Genomic DNA, 21,129 nt, shown 5'->3' on the forward strand with positions numbered 1-21,129 from the left:
CAGCCCCAGTTTGACTCACAAATGGGCTCCCCAGCACGGCCTTTGTCTGGGGCTGTGGGTGGGGCCCCGGGGGGGGGCGGGAGAAGGGGGAAGAGCACCCAGAGCTGCCCCCCCCACCCCTCCTGCCCCCCCCAATCCCTCCTGCCCCCCCCACCCCTCCTACCCCTTCCCTCCTACTCCCCCCATCCCTCCTGCCCCCCCCTTCCCTCCTACCCCTCCCCCCCAATGCCTCCTGACCCCCCATCCCTCCTGGCCTCCCCCCATCCCTCCTGCCCCCCCCCCCCAAATTCTTCCTGCCCCCCCCAATTCTTCCTGCCCTCCCCACTCTCTCCTGCCCCCCCCACTCCCTCCTGCCCCCCCCAGCACACCCAGCTCAGCAGCTCTTGGCTTTATTGACGAAGGGACAAGGCCATCTTCTGTCCCCACCCTGGGGGTACACGGGGTGGGGGGGGGGCAGACCCCACATAACATCAGTCCTTTGTCCATGCCCCAAGCAGGGGGGGGGGACCAGGCTCCCCGAAGGTGCTGGGCGCAGCCCAGGGTGCTTCAGGAGCCCCCGCGGGTCCCTGGGGTGGGTGGGGGGCTGCAGGGTGCGGGGGGGCAGAGGCCTCAGGCGCTGTTGACCCCCATGTTCTGCAGCTGCTCCTCCAGCGCCCGCTCGCCGCCCCGGCCCCCCGCTTTCTTCTTGCCCCCCTCCTGCTGCTTCTTCTGCTTCTTGGAGAGCTCCTGCTCGATGGGGGGCGGCTTCACGAACGGGATCAGCTCCCGGAGGTCTGCGGAGGGGGGGGGACACACCAGGCATTGGCACCCCCAGCCTGGCAGTGGGGCACAGGGCGGGGAAGGGCCGGGTGGTACCTGGGGGCATGAAGTCACGAAGCTTCTCGGGGACGCGGACGCCGTCGTCCGTCTGGTGGTTCTCGAGGATGGCGCAGATGGTGCGGGTGGTGGCACACATGGTGGCATTGAGCATGTGCACGAACTCCACCTGCCCGGGGACACGGTGACACGGCGAAGGTGAGGAGGGGGGACAAAGAGGAACCCCCCCCCCCCGCCCCATCCCCAGCTCGGCCTCACCTTGTCCATCATCCTCTTGGTCTGGCCGTAGCGGATGCGCAGGCGCCGCGCCTGGTAGTCGGTGCAGTTGGAGCAGGAAACCAGCTCGCGGAAAGCGCCGGAACCGGGGAACCAGGCTTCCAGGTCCAGCTTCTTACTGGCGGCGTGGTTGAGGGAGCCTGGGACACGGGGGGACAGCGCTGAGCAAGGGGCCCAGTGCCCCCCCAAAAGATGCCTGTCCCCAAGGGGCGGCAGCACGGGGGTGTGAAGGCTCTGAGGTGACGTGGGGAGGGACGGGGGGCTCCTGCTCCGCAGCGGGACGCCAGAGCGATTAAACGGGATAATTGTCCTGGGAGAGTTTCCAGGAGGAGTTGGGACACTCAAACTGTCCCTCTGGAAGGGACAGAGGGGACAGGTCCGGCGTAGAAAAGCAAACAGCTCCTTCCTCCATGCTCCGGGGCTGAGGCACCTCCTCCTCCTCCCCACACCACAGCCAGGCGAGTGGCTCAGGGTCATGGTGACACCCTCGGTGGCCACTCCCCTCCTTGGGGTCACGGTGGCACGGAGAGGTGACCCTACCTGAGACGATGTTGACGATGTGGTAGGGGATGCCCAGGGCCTGGTAGAACTCCTCCGCCGTGGCCATCATCTCCTCAAACATCTCCCAGGACTTGTTGTCGTGGGGCGAAGCGTAAACGAACTGCTCGATCTGCCGGGAGAGCCGGGAGCCCCCAGATACGGCCCCAAAGTCCCCGTGGGGATGCTGGTGTCCCCCCCCCCAAGTCCCCTTTGTCCCTCTCACCTTCTCGAACTGGTGGACGCGGAAGATGCCGCGGGTGTCGCGGCCGTGCGAGCCCACCTCCTGCCGGAAGCACGTCGACAGCCCCGCGTACTTGAGGGGCAGATCCTCGGGCCGCAGCCACTCGTCGCGGTGCAGCGCGGCGATGGGCTGCTCCGAGGTGGCGATCAGGTACTTCTCGTCGATGGAGCTGTCCTCGGCCTTCTCGCTGCCTTTGCCGATGACCTGCAGGGGACAAGAGCCACTGTCCCCTGTCCCCAGCTCCTCCCTGGCAGGCACACAGCGAGGCTTTCACGCTGGCACACAGGGACAGGATGGCTCGGGAAAGGGAGCAGCTGCCATCTGCCTTTGGAGGCCCCGATGGCCACCTGCCAGCGAGGCTGGGGACAAGCCACCTCCTTGTCACCACATCACCACGACAAGCCATAAAGATGGACCCCGGAGACAGGGAGCGGAAGGGAGCCACCGCCGTGGCCTTGCAGGGAGGACCTCAGCCGGCTCCCCAAGCCACAGCGGCGGTGGCTCGGTCGGGGAGCAGGTGCCCGGGGGGGACGGCGGGTGCCAGGCGCCGAGCCCCGGCGGGTGCCGAGCCGCTCACCTTGTAGAGCTCCTCGTCGAACTGGCTGAGCTGGGCCACCTCCTGCATCACCTCCTTCCGCATGAAGAAGGGGGTGTAGACGGGAGTGTAGCCCTTGGCGCGGAGGCTCTGCAGGGCGTACTGGATGAGGGCCTGCTCCAGGAACACCAGGGGACCCTGGGGGCACAAGGGAAGCCACCGCCTGTCACACACCCCACACACACTGTGCCACCGCTTCTTGCTCAGCGGGTCCAGCAGCACGGGGAGCCCACGGCAGCTCCGGGCTGCTCTGACTGCCGGGCTCGGCATCACCCTCCGGGATGCCGGTGTGGATCCGGAGGGTGCCTGGGCCCCAGCGCCCGTCCCACGCCGCCGCCGAGGGCCCTGCAGGGAGCTCAGCCCAGGGGGGAGAAGCCAGGACCCGCCTTGTTTCCTTGCTCAGGGCTCTCACCTTCAGGAAGTAGCCCCGGCTGCCCGCCACAACGGCCCCCTTCTCGCCCTCGTAACCGTCCACCATCACCACCAGATCCACGTGGGAATATTTCTTCCTGCAGCTGCAGTCGCCCCAAACCCGCTCCACCTTGTTGTCCACATCCTGCACCAAGACGGAGGGAAGCAGAGGGGGAGCCCATCACCTCAGTGTCCAGTCACCACGTTGCACTGGGCCCAGTTTGGGACATCACAGAGCTTGGAACCTCAGGCCTGATCCCACCGGTCGCTTATTATGTGGCCACTTGGCAACGGGCCTGGCCCGATTGTGTTCCCCCGGGCAAATATTCCTGCGGGATGAATGTGGAGCGGAGGCAGCCCCCGGTCCCGCCGCCTGGCACCGGCCTTCCCATGTGTTCCCCCAACAATGGCCTCGGCCAGCGGTGTCTGAGCTGCTCTTTGTCTGCTCCCCGCAGGAATCCTTGTCTTGTCATGCAGATTTCGCTCACCCACCCGCTGATCTGGGGTTTGAGGAGGGGAGACCCTCCCCGCAGCCAGCCCCCCCCTTGGTGTCTGGCTTTGCTGAACCAGCGCGGCCCGACCCCGTTCTCATCCCGACCCCGTTCTCGGCCCCACCTCATCGTTGCTGATGGGCACCGAGGGGTGCAGGAGGTTCCCGATCTCCCGCAGGCTCTCGAAACGTTCCGCTTCCAGCCTCGCCCGCTCCGCGTCGCACTCCAGGATGGCTTCATCGATGAGGAGACGGATTTTCTTGATCTGGGACACCTGGAGAGCCTGCAGGGGCGACGGGGGTGAGGTGGGGAAGGGAAGGAATCGCCGGGGAGAGGGGGGCTGGCAGCCGAGTGGGTTAATCACGGACCCTCGCCCGGCTGAGCCGGCTTCTGGAGCGAAACCGGGGACTGAACACATCAAACAAGAGCCCCCGAGGACAAAGGAGCGACATTAAGTCAGGCTCTGAAAGGGCCTGAGCGAGCTGCGGCGTCACGCAGCGCCCGGCAGGGACGAGGGGGAGCAGCCAGCTCCCACGGCAGCGAAAGCCGGCCAGCGCCACGCTCGTTAAACATCACGCTTAACGAAGTGGGAAGGGGAACGGGGCAGGGAGGAAGGGACTTGGAGAGGTCACGTAATGACTGAGGCTACAAACCCCCCCAGGGAAGCGCAGGACGATCCCCGGGCTGGGGAGCTGCCACACAGCGAGGCTGGAACGGTCTTTAGATGAAGGACACTGAGCAAAGAACTGGTTATTGCTGGTGTGGGACTGGGGGAAAGAAGGAGCCTCCTGGCAGGGGGCTCAGGCAGTGCCCCCTCGCTGGGTGCGGGGGTTTTGGGCACCTCACATCGCCAGTTTGGGGAGTTACAGGTGAACTTCTGGACAAACTGGGTGGGTCAGTGGCAAAGTGGGGGGAGACGGGGTCAGACTCACCCCCAGGACGTCGACCGTCAGCTCGTCGAGGTTCTGCGCGCTCTCCGGTACGGACTCGTCTGTCCCCACTGGCTCTTTTTTCTGTAGAGGGAGGAAAAAGAAACCTCCAGGGGGGTTAAAGGGTAAAGCTCGAGGGTAAAAAGATTCCTCGATGATGTGAGGGAGAGGCCTGGAGTGCAGAGAGCTGGGGCAGGTGCCACCAGTTAGTAACATCCTTCGTGCCTCACCTTCACCTTGTCTCCGATGGTTTTGCTGCACAGGTTCTTCAGCTTGTTCAAGTTATCGGCACGAAACCTGCCTGCAAAGCAGAGAGGAAGGAGCCATCAGCCAGCTGCACCAGTGGGAGCGGGGCCAGGACCCCCACCCGGCACCAAGAGGGGCCACAAAGGCTCAGGTGGGAGGAGGAGAGGGGCTGGCAGCTCCAGGGATGCCCATGGCCGCCAGTGCTGGGTGTTTGACCGTGTGAGAGCACGCTGTGGGGCTGGCCATGACGTGGGGCAGCTGTGGGGAGCAGAGGGCTCATTTGGAAACACCCCAAGTGATGCAGCCACCGGGCCACGGAGACGAGGCACAGTCCCACCAGGACCCCCACGCTGGGCTGGGGCCATCGGGGGCTGAGCGGATCCAGGGCTCTGGGGCCACAGCGATGAGATCGGGGCTGTTCGATGAGGGGACCGGGGAGGACCCCCCTGGGGACACCGGGGCTGGGAAGAGCAGAGCCACACCGACGCCAGGGATGTGTCACCCCAGCAGGGTGACATCCCCGTCCGCAGGCAGGATCAGACCCACGGGGGGACAATCCAGAGTCAGGAAACACAAAGGGTTAAGAGCCGGGGAGCAGAGCAGGGTAAACAGGACCCTGGCAGCCTCCCCCGGACCCCACGGCACCGAGGAGGGATTGCATCAGCCACCGGTCCTGCCAGCCCTGCGCCTCGCCGTTACACACCAGCGCACCCCTGGAGCCCCACAGGGAGGGGGCCGGGGCGCAGCCCCCACCGCCGGCCTGGGAAGAAGGATGAAAGGCCCCGGGATGAAATTAAGGCTGTGACGAGGGCACAGCCAGAGCCAAGGGACGCGCCGGGCGTGATTAAGCAGGGCCGGGCTCATGCACATCAAGGCGATGGGATTAAAAGCGTGTTTAAAGGTGCCTCTTTCATCCCGCTGCGGCGGCCAGGGGGACCGGGGCGCCCTGGGAACTGCGGGTTCCTGGGGCACACACCCCCCCTCGCCTCCCACCCCACCCTCCTCTGCACCCAGGCACCCAACAATGGGGCTGGACAGCAGCTCCTGCTGCCCAACCTCCCGCCCGGGCCGGGGGCGATGGGGCCTTTGCTCCTGCCCCCTCGAACCACCCGGGCAGGGGTTTACCCCAGTATGTGGGGGTGGCACCGTGTGGGACCCCCCCCACCCTGGCTGGATCCTGCTGCAGTGCGGCTGGGGCAGCAGCACCGGGAGCGAGCGGAGCCCTGCGGATCACCCGTGGGGCTGGATCACCCGTGGGGATCCACGCGCAGCCCAAGGGGGATCTGGCACCGGGGACCTGTCCCAGGTCTGGGGAGGGGGAAAGGGGGGGGGATCCACCGGGAGAACCTCCCCCCAGCCCTAGGGAAGGGGGTGAGCGGGATCCGCCCAGGGACAGGCCCCCTCCACCCACAGGATCCCCCAGTCCTGGAGGGGAAGGATCCACCGAGGAGATCCTGGGGTGGGGAGCGGGGTGGGAGGGACCCTGGGGTGGGGAGAGGGGCCAGAGGGACGCCCCCAGAGGTCACCCCGCCACGGGGAGGGGGTTTGGGGATCAATGTGGGGCCAGGCTCCCAGCCCTGGGGGGAGGGCGGAAGACCCCTGAGGGATCCCCCATCCCTGGGGAGGGGACACGGGGGGGGGCATCACCCGGGGACAGGCCGCCAGGCTGGGGGGGAGCTGAGAGGGGTCGGGTAAGAGGGGACACGCCCAGCCTAGGACAGAGGGTCCCCCCGGGGGGATGACAGCCCCTCCCGGGGGTCCCGCAGCCCCGGGGGGTGCCGGGTCCCCTCCGCTCCCCCACCCCCTCCCCAGCCCGGGGCGGTGGGTGCCAGCCCCCAGCCCGGCCTTGCCCCCCCCGCCCCACGTACACCTCCGCCAGGCGCCGTCAGCCCGCACCAGCGCGTCCACCAGCGCCGGGTCCTTGAAGCGTTTGCGCTGCATGTCCCGCACCATGGCGGGGTCGCCGCCCTTGTCGGCGCGGAACAGGTCCAGGTCCAGCACCATGATGGCGGCGGGGCCTGTCAGCGCCGCCGGCCGCCGCCGCGCATGCGCGGGACGGGGAGAGGCGCGTGCGCAGAGGGGCGGCTGCGCAGGCAGCGCCAAGGCCGCCCGCCAGGGGGCGCTGTGAGGGGGGGGTACGGGGGGGAGCAGCGCCCCCTGGCGGCTCGGCGGTGGCGCAGCGGGGTGGGGGCGCTCGGGGGGTCCCGGGGGCTCTGGGTGGCACCGAGCCCCCCCCCGGTGTCCCGCTGTGCCCCCGCGTGTCCCTCGGCTGTCCCCGGGGGTCCGGGTGGCCCCGGGTACCCCCGGCCCCGCACGTGCCGGCACCCGCGTGTCCCTGGGTGTCCCCAAGTGTCCCCCGGGGCCCCCCACAACACCCCATGGCACCCCACGGCACCCCATGGCACCCTACAGCACCACATGGAGCCCCACAGCACCCCACAGCACCCCACAGCACCCCACGGCACCTCATGGAGCCCCATGGCGCCCCATGGCACCCCACCGCCGTTGGCACACACCGACCCCCCGGCACCGCCTGGGAAACGCCGAGAACCCGGTAAAAAGGGCCAGGGGGTGCCAGCCTTGGGCCTCTGCTTTGGGGCAGAATCACCCAAATCGGTCAATTTGTGCTGGTGACCAAGTGCAGGAGGAGGTGGGTATGGGGCTGGGCTGTGGCACGCCTCGTCTGGCATGGCTTGGCCTGGCATGGCATGGCATGACATAACATGGCATGGCCTGGTATGGTATGGCACGGCACGGCCTGGCATGGCACAGCATTGCCTGGCACGGCCTGCATGGCACAGCCTGGCATGGCACGGCATTGCCTGGCATAGTATGGCATGGCCTGGCCTGGCACAGCATAGCATGGCCTGGCATGTCATGACATGGCACGGCATCGCCTGGCATGGCATGGCTCAGCATGGCATAGCCTGGCACGGCACGGCACAGCACAGCACAGCCACAGTCCCCCAGACGCAGGACGCAGCCACGCCACGGCCAGAGCTCGCACACGTGTGTGCACCCCCCACCCACACGCACCCCCACGCGTGTGCACACACAGCCCTGCCCCGTGCATGAGCACCCACACGCGTGTGCTCCGCCTGTGCACACGCTTAACCCTCTTCCCCCCCCATTTCTCCACGCTCACCCCCCCCACACACCCCCATCACACGCGTGTCCGTGTCCCGGTGCACACACACACACACGCGTGTACAAACCCCACTCCTGTATTGGCATGGTTTGGTTGAAGGGGACACGGAGGTGGGGGGGCGACATACAAAAGCCGTAACGAAGCTCCAGTCTGAAGCGGGTCCCTAAGGCCACGGTGGGGGGGGGTGGGCACGGGGTGACCCCCCCCGGCCCCGTCACAGCTCCGTGGGCGATGGCTTCAAGGGCACCGAGTCAAACCCGTCCGACGTCCTCTGCGGGAGCCCCGCCGTGAGCCCCCCGCTGCGGAGCGGGGAAACTGAGGCACGGCGCTGTGCCCCCCCCACCCCCACCCCCTTACCTTGGTCGCGAAGGATTTAATTTTGCCAAAAAGTGACTTTTTGGTGGTGAAGATGAGCTCGTCCTCGGCGTCCTCGCCCTCCATGATGGCACAGCTGTCGGGCGCTGGCAGGTCGCTGTCCCTCACCGCCGCCGTCATCACCAGCCTCGAGTATTTATACTCCAGCCTTGGGGGGGACACAACACGGTGCCACCAACCCCCAACCGTAGTGTCCCCAACACCCAACCATCGTGTCCCCAACCATAGTGTCCCCAACCGTAGTGCCACCAACCCCCAACCGTAGTGCCACCAACCCCCAACCATAGTGTCCCCAACCCCCAACCGTAGTGTCCCCAACCCCCAACTGTAGTGCCACCAACCCCCAACCATAGTGTCCCCAACCCCCAACCATAGTGCCACCAACCCCCAACCGTAGTGTCACCAACCCCCAACCATAGTGCCACCAACTCCCAACCGTAGTGTCCCCAACCCCCAACCATAGTGCCACCAACCCCCAACCGTAGTGCCACCAACCCCTCCCCATCCCGCTGTCACCCCCTCACTTGCGGTTCTTCTTCCAGAAGTAGGCGGCCAGGGCGGCGAGGAGGATGGCGGCGCAGGTGCCCCCGGCGATGCCCGCCTTCAGCCAGAACTCCACTCTCCGGCAGTGCCTCACCACCGGCGCGGGCAGGGCCAGGCCGCCGCGGCACAGCCGGGGCTCCCGCCACACGTAGGTGGTTCTCTGAAGGAGGGAATGGGGTTCAAGGGGGTTTGGGGGCGGGGGTGACCATCCGTGGTGGTGACCATCCCCGTGGCGTCGTGGCTCGCGGTTGTACCTGGATGCTGTTGAGGCACGCGCCGACGATGGGGCGGTAGTGGCTGGCGGAGCAGCGGGGACAAGCGTCGCCCGTCACCCAGAGGAAGTGGAAGGTGCAGCCGTCACACGTCCCCTCGGGGCATTTGCTGTGGGGGGGGGGACAGAAGAAGCGGGGGGGCGTCAGCCAGCCCCGGTGACATCCCGACGTGGGGGACACGCCAGCAGGGTCCCCAAGGCAAAGCACCCAAGGGTGCCCGCAGATGGGGGTGTCACCCTAGAGACACCCCCATCCAGCCACCCACCACCCACCCAGCCCTAGAGGGGTGAGGGTGCTGCCCCCCCCACCCCACCCCAAAGCCACCCCAAAGCCACCGCTGTCCCCACCTGGGCACGGCCAGGGTGCCGGTGCCGGCGCGCAGCGGGTCACAGCGCAGGCGGACGGTGGTGGCTCTGCCCCTGCTGCAGGGCTGTGACACGTCGTTGGACCTGCCGAGAGTGGGGGGACATCAGGGGGGTCAGCGGAGGGGACAGCGCGGTCCCCGTGTCCCCCCGAGGCCACCCAGCCTCACCTGTAGAAGAAGATGATGTCGGGCAGGTCAGTGTGGCCGGGGGGGAAATGTTCGGGTGGGGAGACGATGCCGTCCAGGGTGGAGCTGGTGGTGACACCTGTGGAGAGAGCGGGGTGGCACCAGGGTGTCCCGGTGGCATTGGGGTGTCCCAGTGGAACCAGGGTGTCCTGGTGGCATTAGGGTGTCCCAGTGGCTTTGGGCTCCCACGGGAGGGGACAGTGAAGATGAAGGTCAAACCATGGGGGGGGGTTTGCTCTGGGTTGGGGGGAGCAGGGGGACACCTGGGTGTCCCAGCGGCACCAGGGTGTACCAGTGGCATTGGAGTGTCCCAGTGACATTGGGGTGCCCCAGTGGCTTTGGGGTGTCCCAGTGGCACCAGGATGTCCCAGTGGCATTGGGGTGTCTCAGTGACATTGGGGTGTCCCAGAGGCATTGGGGTGTCCCAAAGGCATTGGGGTGTTCCAGCAGCACTGGGGCATCTCAGTGGCATTGGGGTATCCCAGTGACATTGGGGCATCCCAGCGGCACCAGGGCCTCCCAGTGGCATTGGAGTGTCCCAGTGACATTGGGGTGTCCCAGTGGCTTTGGGGTGCCCCAGTTACATTGGGGTGTCCCAGTGGCACCAGGATGTCCCAGTGGCATTGGGGTGTCCCAGAGGCATTGGGGTGTTCCAGCGGCACTGGGGCATCCCAGTGGCATTGGGGTGTCCCAGTGGCATTGGGGTGTCCCAGTGGCATTGGGGTGTCCCAGTGACATTGGGGTGTCCCAGTTACATTGGGGTGTCCCAGCGGCACTGGGGCATTCCAGTGGCTTTGGGGCAGCCCAGTGGCTTTGGGGTGTCCCAGCAGTACTGGGGTGTCCCAGCAGGATTGGGGCGTCCCAGTGACACTGGGGTCCCACAGGAGGGGACGGTGACACTGAAGGTCAAACCTCGGTGGCTTTTCCTGGGGGCCGGGAGGCGCGGGGGGACGCGGACCCGCCCGGTGCCAGCTCACCCACGAGGCGGTCGGCCAGGCTGACGGGCTGCGAGGACACGGGCGTCTTGTAGCCCACGGCGTCGGGGGGCACCACGATGGCCTGGCACACGTAGGACGTCACCACGCGGGACGGGGCACCCGCGCCCGCCGGCAGCCGCGCGTCCGTCACGTTGTCGGTGCAGGTGGCCGCCTTCCTGCCCTGCGCGAGTGTGCACACGTGCTTGCATGACCGTGTGCACGTGTGTACACCTGTGTGTGCACAACTGCACGCGTGTGCTTGCAGGGCTGCAGGTGTGCATGTGGTCGCACTATACATGCGTGCACACGTATGTTTGTACCACATATGCATGCATTCACATGACTGTGCATGTGTTTGTGTGTTTGCATGACTGCCTGTGTTTGCATGACTGCACGTGTGCATGTTTGCACTATATATGCACTCACACATGCATGTTTGCACTATGTATGCATTCACACACGTGTTTGCACAAATGTGTGCATGCATTCACATGACTGTCCATTTGTTCGTGTGTTTGCATGACTGTGTTTCCATGACTGCACGTGTGCACATGTTTGCACTATACACACGTGTAGACATGTGTTTGCACTATATATGCATGCACACACGTGTGTTTGCACTACATACACAGGCACACATGTATGTTTGCACTACATATGCATGCACACGTTTGCACTATATATACATGGACACACGTGTTTGCACCATATATACATGCACACGTGTGTTTGCACTATATATGCACACACGCATGTGTGCACTACATATGCACGCACACATGCATGTTTGCACTATACATGCATGCACACGTGTGTGTGCACTATACATGCAGGCACACACGTGTTTGCATTCCAGATGCACGCGCACACGCGTGTTCACACTACATCTGCATGCACACACGCACGTCCCCACATGCACCCACCCCTGCCTCTTCCCGTGCCCCGGGGAAGGCACCGACCCCGGCCCCATGCTGACCCGCAGTGGGTGCTGCCCGCAGCAAGTGCTGCCCATGCCATGGGTGCCACCCGCAGCGGGTGCTGCCCCCACCATGGGTGCTGCCCGCAGTGGGTGCTGCCCACCGTGGGTGCCGCCTCACCTGGTGGCCGCAGAGGCTGAGGCTGAAGTGGTGGAAGTACCGGCGGCCCTTGGCGGTGAAGCTGGGGCCAGTGGCCAGGGCCGCGCCGGCCGCCAGCGCCGGGAAGTCGTAGTGCAGGAGGTGGCCCCGCAGCTCCAGGGAGAAGGAGCAGTTGTTGTAGCAGAGGGAGCGGAGCTGGGGGGGGACAGGAGGTGGCAGTTAGGGGTGGCAGAGGGCTGGTGTCACCCTGCTGGGGACAGGGAGTGTCACCCATTGGGGACAGCCGGGGTCAGCCCTTGGGGACAGCGGAGGGCTGGCAGCACCCATCAGGGTGTCACCCACCCTGTCACCCACCCAGGATGGCCGGGGGGGCTGGTGTCACCTCCCTGGGGATGGCTGGGGATTGGCATCACCCATCCAGCCAATGTCACCCACCCAGGATGGCTGGGGGCTGGTGTCACCCACCCAGGATGGCTAGGGGGCTGGTGTCACCTCCCTGGGGACATCTGGGGGTCTGGCATCACCCATCCATACAGCGTCACCCATCCAGACAGTGCCACCCACCCAGGATGGCCGAGTGGCTGGTGTCACCTCCTTGGGGACAGCTGGGGTCTGGCATCACCCATCCAGACAGTGTCACCCACCCACGATGGGGGCTGCTGGTGTCACCCACCCAGGATGGCTGGGGGGGCTGGTGTCACCTCCCTGGGGACATCTGGGGGGCTGGCATCACCCATACAGACAGTGTCACCCACCCAGGATGGGGGGTGGCTGGTGTCACCCTCCTGGAGCTGGCTGGTGCCACCCATCTGGGACATCTTGGGTGGGGGGGCGTTGATGTCACCCCTCTGGGCCCCACAGCATCACCCATTTGGGACGGCCACAGGGACTGGCATCACCCGTGGGGACATCACCCCGCCACCCCACAGACCCCCACCCCCGGAGGGGGACACACGCAGGGACAGGTACCTGGTTGCTGTGGGTGCCGGGGCCACAGGGTTGGCAGGCGGGGGGCCCGTCGGAGGGGTGACCCTGCAGGTAGGTGCCGGGCGGGCAGGGGTGGCAGGCGCCCGAGCCGGGCTCCACGGCGCTGCCGGGGGGACACGGGGCGCAGGACCCGGCTGGCTGGGGGGCACAGCGGCGGCAGAAGGAGGCCACCCCTCCCAGCACGTTGGTGACGTTGATGGAGTAGAGCTTGGCTACGTCGCTGGTGTACTGCCGGCCCTGGCACCGAGAGCACCGTCACCATCACACCCCACCCAGCACCCCGAGCCCCCCCGGGGGGTGTCACCCCCCTGTCCCTCACCGCCTCGTGGTACGGGGTGCGCTGGAACGCCCACGTGAAGCTCGTGGTGGCATTTTTCTCCACGACGTAGGTGTAGGACTGCTTCCCCTTGGCGCCCGTCCACGTCTCCACCGGCGTGTTGGTCCGGGAGCTGATGCCCTGCAGGGACACGGGGATGGTAGCACCCCCCAAACCTGGTGTGTCCCCCCCAAACCCGCTGTGTGTCCCCCCCAGGTCCCCCCCGATGTCCCCTCACTCACCACCATGAAGTAGAGCTCGCAGCTGACGCTGCAGACTGTCTCGAAGACGAAGGTGATCCTGGCCACCTCCTTGCTCTCCGCGTCCTCCAGCACGGGGCTTGGAGGGCTGGGGACAGCGTGGGGATGGCGTGGGGACACCGTCAGGTGTTGTCCCCTCCTTGGGGACACCCCGACGCTCGTCCCCACCTCACCTGAAGCCGGGAACCAGCAGCGTGAGGATCATGAAGTCGTTATCGGAGGCTCCCGCCGCCGTGTAGATGTAGTCCCCGGCCACCTCCCAGCCTGCGAGGACACGGTGATGGCTCAGCAGGGTCCCCACCTGCCCCTACGGGAGGGGACAGCGAGGGGACGGCGTCCCGGCGTTACCTGCCATCCCCTTGTACTCAAAGTTGACGCCGCTGAGGACGGTGGTCTCCATGTTGGAGGGCAACACGTTCCACCACTTGTACTCCAAGCCCAGCGCCGGCTCGGTGCCCGCCGGGCAGCTGTGGCAGCCTGGGGACAGGAGGGGACAACTCTGCACCGGGGGTGGCACCCACCTCCATAGCCCAGGGGAGCTCTGAGGGTCTCAGTCAGCCCTTGGGGACAAGGACGGGGCCGTGCTTACCGGAGCCGTTGGAGTAGGAGCCGTGGGGACAGGGCTGGCAGGAGGTGCCGTTGGTGGTGGCGAAGCCGGGGTTGCAGGGGGGACATCGGCTCTTCACCCCTGACGGTGGCAGCTGCGTGGCCCCGGGAAGCTCCTCGCTGCAGATCTTGGGCTCTGCCCACTTGAACATCAGCTGGGTCTGCGCGGGTGGGAGTGAGGGAGCTGGGGACACGCAGGGACACAGAGGGGACAGCCCCCCCCGTAGCCTGTGTCACCGCCGTACCTCCCCGCCAGCGTCGCAGGCCGTGTGCGTGTAGAAATAATCCTTGTCGGTGCAGGGTGGCCGCGGGGTGCAGGACGCCGAGCCGGGCTCTGCGGGACGAGGGGACACGGTGGCTGAGCCAGCGTGGCCAGGGGACCGTCCCCATGCCACCACGGGATGCCACCAGCGGGACACCCACGTCCTCCCTCCCGCGGGGACATGGTGTCCTCCCTGTCCCCTCGCATCACCTCTCCCTTCCCCAGGGACAGATGTGGGGGGAGAGATATGGGGGGCACAACGGGGACCCGAGTGTCACCTCGGGGTGCCCCTCTCACCGGCGTAGGCGGTGGGCTCGCAGGGCTGGCAGGCGGTGGCCCCTTTGCCCGAGAAGGTGTTGGCGGGGCAGAGGTGGCAGGTGGAGGAGCCGGCGGCCGGGGCGTAGGTGCCGGGTTTGCAGGGGAAGCACTCGGAGGTATAAGCCACCCCTGGGCAGCGAGGAGGGTGCTGAGCCGTGGGTGGGGGGCAATGGGACCCCCCCACCCCCCACCCAGCACCCACCTACCTGTGATGCTGATGTTCCTCACCAACACCGGCTTGGGCACCCTGGACCACACGGAGAAGGCGGTGGTGCGCCAGTACAGGACGTTGTTGCCGCGGCTCAGCTCCACCTGGCAGAGGGGTGGGGGGGGGGGGACATGGGTGGGGGGTCCTGGGGGGGCTGTGGGGTGGTCCCAGTGCTGGGGAGGGCGTTGGCACCCACAGGTGGAGGACTAAGGACTAAACCCCATCTGCTGCCACCCGCCAGCCCCTCCGCGTCCTCGTGGAGCCTCCTCTCCCCACGGGGAGGGGACACAAGGGACAGCGGGGGCTGCACCAAGGGACCCCCCCCGCCACCCCGTGCCACCTCCCACCCCGTGTCACCTCCCGTCCCCACACTCACGCTGTGGAACTCCCAGCCCTTCTCCGTTGTCCGCATCCACCGTGACTCCTCCACCATGGGCTGGCACTGGTCGTTCTGCACCTGCGAGGCTGCCGTGAGGACGGGGACCCCCGCCATGTCCCCAGGGACCCCCACTATATCCCCAGGGACCCTCCACCATGTCCCCAGGGACTGCACCATGTCCCCAGAGACCCCCACCATGTCCCCAGAGACCCCCACAATATCCCCAGGGACCCCCCACCATATCCCCAGGGACCCTCTGCCATGTTCCCAGAGACCCCCACCATGTTCCCAGAGACCCTCCCATGTCCCCAAGGACCCCCGCCACATCCCCAGGGACCCCCACCATGTCCCCAGAGACCCCCTGCCATGTCCCCAGAGACCCTCCCATGTCCCCATGGACCCCCCCCCATGTCCCCAGGGACCCTCCACCATGTCCCCAGGGACTGCACCATGTCCCCAGAGACCCCCACCATGTCCCCAGAGACCCCCACAATATCCCCAGGGACCCCCACCATATCCCCAGGGACCCTCTGCCATGTTCCCAGAGACCCCCACCATGTTCCCAGAGACCCTCCCATGTCCCCAAGGACCCCCGCCATGTCCCCAGGGACCCCCGCCACGTCCCCAGGGACCCTCACATATCCCCAGGGACCTCTGCCATGTCCCCAGAGACCCCCCACCATGTCCCCAGGGACCTCGCCATGTCTCCACGGACCCCACCATGTCTCCAGGGACCCCCCACCACGTCCCCAGGGACCCCCGCCATGTCCCCAGGGACCCCCACCCTCCAGCTCTGCACCCCTCCGGTCCCCTGTCACCTACGAAGAACTCGAAGACGATGCTGCTGTCGGGGTAGATGTACTCGAAGGACGCGGTGCCCGCCTGCTTGAGGCTCACGGCGTACACGAGGGTGGCCGTGCACTCGTCCGTGTTGGAGGCCACGTAGTCCCCCAGCGGCACCCACGTCGACCTGGGGACAGGTGACACCGACTGGGGGCTCCATCACCGCTCCGGACCCCGCGGCGTGGGGACGGCGGGGACGGCTGTGAGCGTCCCCAGGCAGGTGGAGCAAGGAGGAGGCGTTGGGGACAGCGTGGGGAACCCGGGGGACATGTCACCGTGCTGTGGTCAGACCCTCAGCCCCGGGGGACACCCAGCCCGTCCCTGCTGCACTGGAGGAGGAGCGGGGGGATCGTGCCACGTCGGGGATGGTGGGGACAGCTCGGTGGCTGCCGGTGCAACCGGGTGACGGGGACGGCTCGAAGGGCCACGGTGGGAAATAAAGGCGCTGGCTCGTGGCACAAAGGTGTGGGGAGTCCCATGGGTGCTCCCTGTCCCTGGAGGGCCGGTGTGGGTGTCCCACGGGGTTGGGGTCCTGCCGCCGCGGGTGGGGGTGATGCTGCCGGGGTGTCCCCCACAGCCGGTGTCACCGCCCGGGGGTGACGGTGGGGGACGGGGTGCTAGCGATGCCCAGAGGTGCCCCAGCACCCATCCTGCTCACCGCTGCGGGGTGGCCGAGTCCCCGAGCACCCTCCTGGGGAAGCAGCCATTGGGTGCCAGCCCCCCCAATGCCCCATCACCCCGGGGCAGAGCCGGTGCCACTCACCCCGTGCAGTTCTCCACCGCGTCACCAAAACCGTCGTCAGCCTCCAGGTTGGTGGCGATGCTGGCGAAGCCGTGGGGCACCTCGTCCCACTCGTCGAAGCGCACGCCGGTGCCCAGCGAGTAGGTGCCGTGGGCGCAGGGCTGGCACGCCTGCGCCCCCATGTCCAGGAACTCGCCCGCCTTGCAGGAGAAAGCTGCAACGAGGGGCGCGGGGTCAGGGCGGTGGCACTGGGACCCCCCTGTCCCCACTGTCCCCGTGTGTCCCCATGGCTCAGCGAGGCAAACCCCCCTCCCAGATTTATGATTTGTGGCAACTCCACGGCACTTCCCCGCGCCAGACCCTGTCTCTTTCCAGCACCAGGCAGGATGCGGCCCCGGTGCCACCCCCCAAGGCTTGGGGAGGGGGGGGCACATTCCCACTCCCCTCATCCCGGTGACGCCGTTAACGGGGTTTATCGCCACCGAGCACACGGGGCCCGTCGCCGCCTTTGAAGGTGCCGCGCTGTGCCGGAGCCGGCGAGAAGCCGCGCTGCACCTCCCCCACCCCATCCTCACCCTCATTTCCCACCCCGCCATGTGCCCCCTCCCCAAAACCTTACAGCACTCGGTGCCCTTCACGGGGTCCGGGAGCCCGGTGCAGAGTCCCGGCGTGTGTGGCACTGCCACCCTCCACCGCGAGCCCATGCTGTCGCATGCTGTGTACTCGTAGTGGTATTCGGACTGGAAGAGAAGGATTTGGGATGGCGAAGGCACCTGGGACCCCCATCCCCACCCCAGTTCCCCCATCCCCACCCCGGTCACCCCATCCCCACCCCAGTTCCCCCATCGCCACCCCGGTCCCTCCATCCCCACCCCGGTGTGGCGGGGACTGAAACCCCGGTGTCCCCCCGCTCCGAGTGCCGGCGCGGCACCACTCGCCTTGGCGTGACCGAGCGTGGCGACACGTGTTGGCTCATTAAACATGTTCCTTGGCACAACCCGGATGCACCCCGGGGACACCCACCCGCTGTTGGGGGGCAGCCAGGGAGAAACAAGGGGGTGGCGGGTCACGGTGACCCCAAAAGTGGCTCAAGGCCGGCGAGGTGGCGACGCTGGAGCCCGGTGAAACCCAACCGGCGCCGTTAATGTCCTGGGTGTGGGTGATGTCGGGGCGGTGGGGTACCGGGGGGGTGCCCCCACCCTTCACCCCACCCCCTGCAGCACCCCTGGGTGGGGGTTCGGAACCGGGAATGTGGCGGGTTGGTGACAAAAACTGGAAACGGGGGCGATGGGGTGAAGAGAAACCCCCCGAGCCGGTACCGACCCCCGGCTCCAGGACCCCGGGATGGGGACACAGCAGAGGGTGCCCATCACCGTGGCCGGGACGGGGGCACCCGTGGGGTGTCGGGGAGCCCCCGCCACCTCTTGTCTCCCGAGGGATCCCCTTGGGGACTGGTCGGTCCCCTGGGGGGTCCGGGGGGGGGCTTTGCCCCCCCCGGACCACCCCAGGGGACCGACCAGTCCCCCCGGCTTGCCACCCCCCCGCCCCTCCCCGGTTACCGGTACCTCCTTGCAGACGTGGAGCTGCTGCCCGGTGCAGCGCGGTAGCCCCGTGGCTACTAAACACACCGAGAGCAGCAGCCACCGTGCACCGGGACCGGCCATGGCGCTACGGGCGCCCGGTAACAGCGTTGCCAGCTCCGCCTCCCCCCGCTCCCTGCGCCTGGCAACGGCTCCGCCCCCCGTGTGTGCACCTGCTGCCACCTGCCCCCCCCCCGGGCGACACGGGGAATGGTCCGTCCCGCAGCGCCGCGCACCCCTCCCCGCAACGGAGGTGGGTCGGTCCGGTAAGGGGTCGGTGTAGCGGGGGGGGACGCAGGGACATGGGGAATATGGGGGACACGGGGGACATTGGGGACATGGGACATATGGGGGACATGGGGGACATGGGGGACACAAGGGACACGGGGAAACAGGAGACATGGGGGACATGGGGGATATGTGGGACAGGGGACATGGGGGACGCAAGGGATATGGGGGACATTGGGGATATGGGGGACATGGGGACACAAGGGACACAGGGGATATGGGACACGGGGACACAAGTGATATGGGGACACAGGGGACATGGGGAATATGGGGGACACAGGGACATGGGGGACATGGGGACACAAGGGGGACATTGGGGATATGGGGACATAGGGGATATGAGACACGGGATATGGGGACACAGGTGACACGGGGGACATGGGGGATGTGGGGAACACACGGGACACAGGGGACATGGGGGAAAACAGGGACATGGGGGACATACGGGATATGGAGACACAGGGGATATGGGGACACAGGGACATGGGGGACACAGGAGATATGGGGCCACAGGGGACCTGGCGGAGAGGGGGGACATGGGGCTCACGACTCTGTCCGTGGTGGCACAGGGATGCTGGTGTGTTCCGTGGGGATGGGGGACACCTGGGGACACAGGGGACAGGGCTCCATCTGTGGTGGCACAGGGATGCCAGACAGGGGACACACCTGTCCCCATGGTGGCATGGGGACACAGCTAGGTACCACGGGGATGCAGCTGGGGACATTGTGGCGTGGGGAGGTGGCCATGCCCCGCGGTGCCACCTTGGCAGACGGAGACCCTGCAGAACCATCCCATGGTCACCACTGTGGCTGTCCCCTCGCTGCCACCACCGTGGCTGTCCCCTGGTCACCACACGCTGCCAATAAAGCACCGAGGAGCACAGCGACCCACCCCACAGGTGTCCCAGGGGGGACACGCACCCATGTGACACTCACGGGTGGCGCTGGCGCGGCCCCAGCTCCCGCACAACCACCAGCCCCGTGCGAAGCTCCCACGTGTCGCACGGGGCTGGTGCAGCCTTGTGCCCAGCTGCCCCACGCCGCGGGGCTCACACAGCCCTGTGCCACGCTCACACTGTCACACGGAGCTGGCAGAGCCCCGGGCACGGCTCACACGCGTTGCACGGGGCTCACAGAACCTCGCACGCTGCAGGTCTGGCGCGGCCCCGTGCAAAGCTGACGTGCGAGGCGTGGAGTTTGCACGGCGTCGTGCGAAGCTCACGTGCATCGCACGGGGCTGGCGGGGCTACGTGTGCAGCCCTCGCACACCACAGTGCTTGCACGCCCCTAGGCACAGCTCACACGCATCGCACAGGGCTGGCGGGGCCTCGTGCACAGCTCACACGTGTTGCACTAAGCTGGCAGAGGCTTGTGAAAAGCCCTTGTGCACCACAGTGCTTGCACAGCCCCGTGCAGAGCTCACACACGTCACACGCAGCTGACAGGGCCTTGTGCGCAGCCCTTGCACGCCACAGGGCTTGTGCACCCCCGCGCACAGCTCACGCGTGTTGCACGGGACGTGCAGGGCCTTGTGCGCAGCCCTTGCACGCTGCGGGGTTTGTGTAACCCCGTGCACAGCTCACACGCGTTGCACAGCGCTTACAGGGCCCCGCGCGGCGCCCGCAGGGCTGGGCCCGGGTGCGGCCGGGGGGAGGCCCCGTACCCCGGCGCGGTGCGGGCCGGTGCGGGTCGTGCCGGCGGCGGGTCAGAATCGCAGGGCGCTCAGCGGCCGCGGCCTCGCCTATCTGATCGACTCATCCCGCCCGCCGCCGGCCGCCGCACACCGCCCGCGCGGGGCTTCGCGGCGCCGCTTCTTCTCACCTCGGCGCGGCCCCGGGAGCGGGCCCGGCCCGGCCGATCGAATAAGATCAACGTGTAGGGGCTGGGGGGGGGGCTGGCGCGGGCCTCTTACACACGCACACGCCTTGCACACGCACGGACACACCCGCACACCCACAGACACGCACGGACACAAACACACGCACGGACACAAGCACACACCCGGCGTCGCCGCCGCGCCCCGCCCGACTCTCCCTCCCGCCCCCTGCGCCGCCGTTTTATACCGCGGCCGCGCGGGGCACGACGGGAAAAGGACGCGCTGGCCACGCCCCCCCGCACGCCAGCGCGCCCCCTGGCGGCGGGGAGGACCCGCCCCGCACTCCCCGCTCTACACGCGCTCCCCCTTCCCGATACACACGCGTGTGCACGGGGCACGCGCCCCCCGCCCGCAGGACCCCCCCCCCACACCAGGAGCCAGCGCCACGGAACCCCCCTGCCCCACAGGAGCCAGCCCCACAGCAGCCCCCCCACCCTATGGGACCCCTGCACCCCATGAGAGCCAGCCCCCCAGGACCCCCTGCCCCACAAGTGCCAGCCCCACAGCAGCCCCCCATCCCACAGGATGCCCCCTGCCCCACAGGAGCCAGCCCCCCACAACCCCCTGCCCCACAGGAGCCAGCCCCACACCAGTCCCCCACCCCATGGGACACCCCCACCCCACAGGAGCCAGCCCCACAGCAGCCCCCCCACCCCACAGCACACCCCTGCCCCATAGGAGTCAGCCCCCCAGGGCCCCCCACCCCACGGGAGCCAGCCCCACGGCAGCCCCCTACCCTATGGGACCACCACACCCCACAGAAGCCAGCCCCCCAGGACCCCCCCACCCCACAGGAGCCAGCCCCCCAGGACCTCCTGCCCCACAAGTGCCAGCCCCACAGCAGTCCCCCACCCCATGGGACCCCCCTGCCCCACAGGAGCCAGCCCCACGGCACACCCTGCCCCATAGGAGTCAGCCCCCCAGGACCCCCTCATCCCCCAGGAGCCAGCCCCACGGCAGCCCCTCGCCCCCCCAGGA

General features: G+C 67.6%; 2 protein-coding genes and 1 non-coding gene across 4 annotated transcripts; all 3 read right to left on the reverse strand.

Moving 5' to 3' along the window:
* Positions 1-373: 373 nt before the first annotated feature.
* On the reverse strand, positions 374-6,591 carry SARS1 (seryl-tRNA synthetase 1). Its single transcript, XM_068419312.1, has 11 exons — positions 6,414-6,591; positions 4,530-4,600; positions 4,303-4,383; positions 3,495-3,653; positions 2,881-3,024; positions 2,451-2,606; positions 1,856-2,077; positions 1,633-1,762; positions 1,075-1,232; positions 856-985; positions 374-773 (listed from the first exon to the last, which is right to left on the reverse strand). The coding sequence occupies exons 1-11, from the start codon at positions 6,547-6,549 to the stop codon at positions 610-612; spliced, it is 1,551 nt and encodes a 516-aa protein (XP_068275413.1). The 5' UTR covers positions 6,550-6,591; the 3' UTR covers positions 374-609.
* A 1,177-nt stretch (positions 6,592-7,768) lies between these two features.
* Positions 7,769-20,294, reverse strand: ELAPOR1 (endosome-lysosome associated apoptosis and autophagy regulator 1). Of its 2 annotated transcripts, none has more exons than XM_068419263.1 (22): positions 20,097-20,294; positions 17,027-17,147; positions 16,429-16,621; positions 15,645-15,792; positions 14,820-14,900; positions 14,442-14,547; positions 14,215-14,364; positions 13,901-13,989; positions 13,639-13,816; positions 13,398-13,526; positions 13,223-13,313; positions 13,032-13,137; positions 12,793-12,930; positions 12,456-12,710; positions 11,508-11,681; positions 10,411-10,591; positions 9,416-9,512; positions 9,231-9,332; positions 8,866-8,992; positions 8,593-8,771; positions 8,051-8,216; positions 7,769-7,964 (listed from the first exon to the last, which is right to left on the reverse strand). In XM_068419263.1, exons 2-22 carry the CDS (start codon positions 17,109-17,111, stop codon positions 7,908-7,910), a joined length of 2,832 nt encoding a protein of 943 aa, XP_068275364.1. In that variant the 5' UTR covers positions 17,112-17,147; positions 20,097-20,294; the 3' UTR covers positions 7,769-7,907. The 2 variants fall into 2 exon arrangements, with proteins under 2 accessions (XP_068275364.1, XP_068275363.1); XM_068419262.1 differs by lacking the exon at positions 20,097-20,294 and adding an exon at positions 17,973-18,081.
* LOC137674301 (small Cajal body-specific RNA 2) lies at positions 19,976-20,308 on the reverse strand. The gene has a single exon (XR_011049811.1). It is a non-coding gene; the product is annotated as a small Cajal body-specific RNA 2 (non-coding RNA).
* Positions 20,309-21,129: the final 821 nt, after the last annotated feature.

This window comes from Nyctibius grandis, chromosome 27 (assembly GCF_013368605.1).
Source record: "Nyctibius grandis isolate bNycGra1 chromosome 27, bNycGra1.pri, whole genome shotgun sequence".
Lineage (NCBI taxonomy): Eukaryota > Metazoa > Chordata > Aves > Nyctibiiformes > Nyctibiidae > Nyctibius > Nyctibius grandis.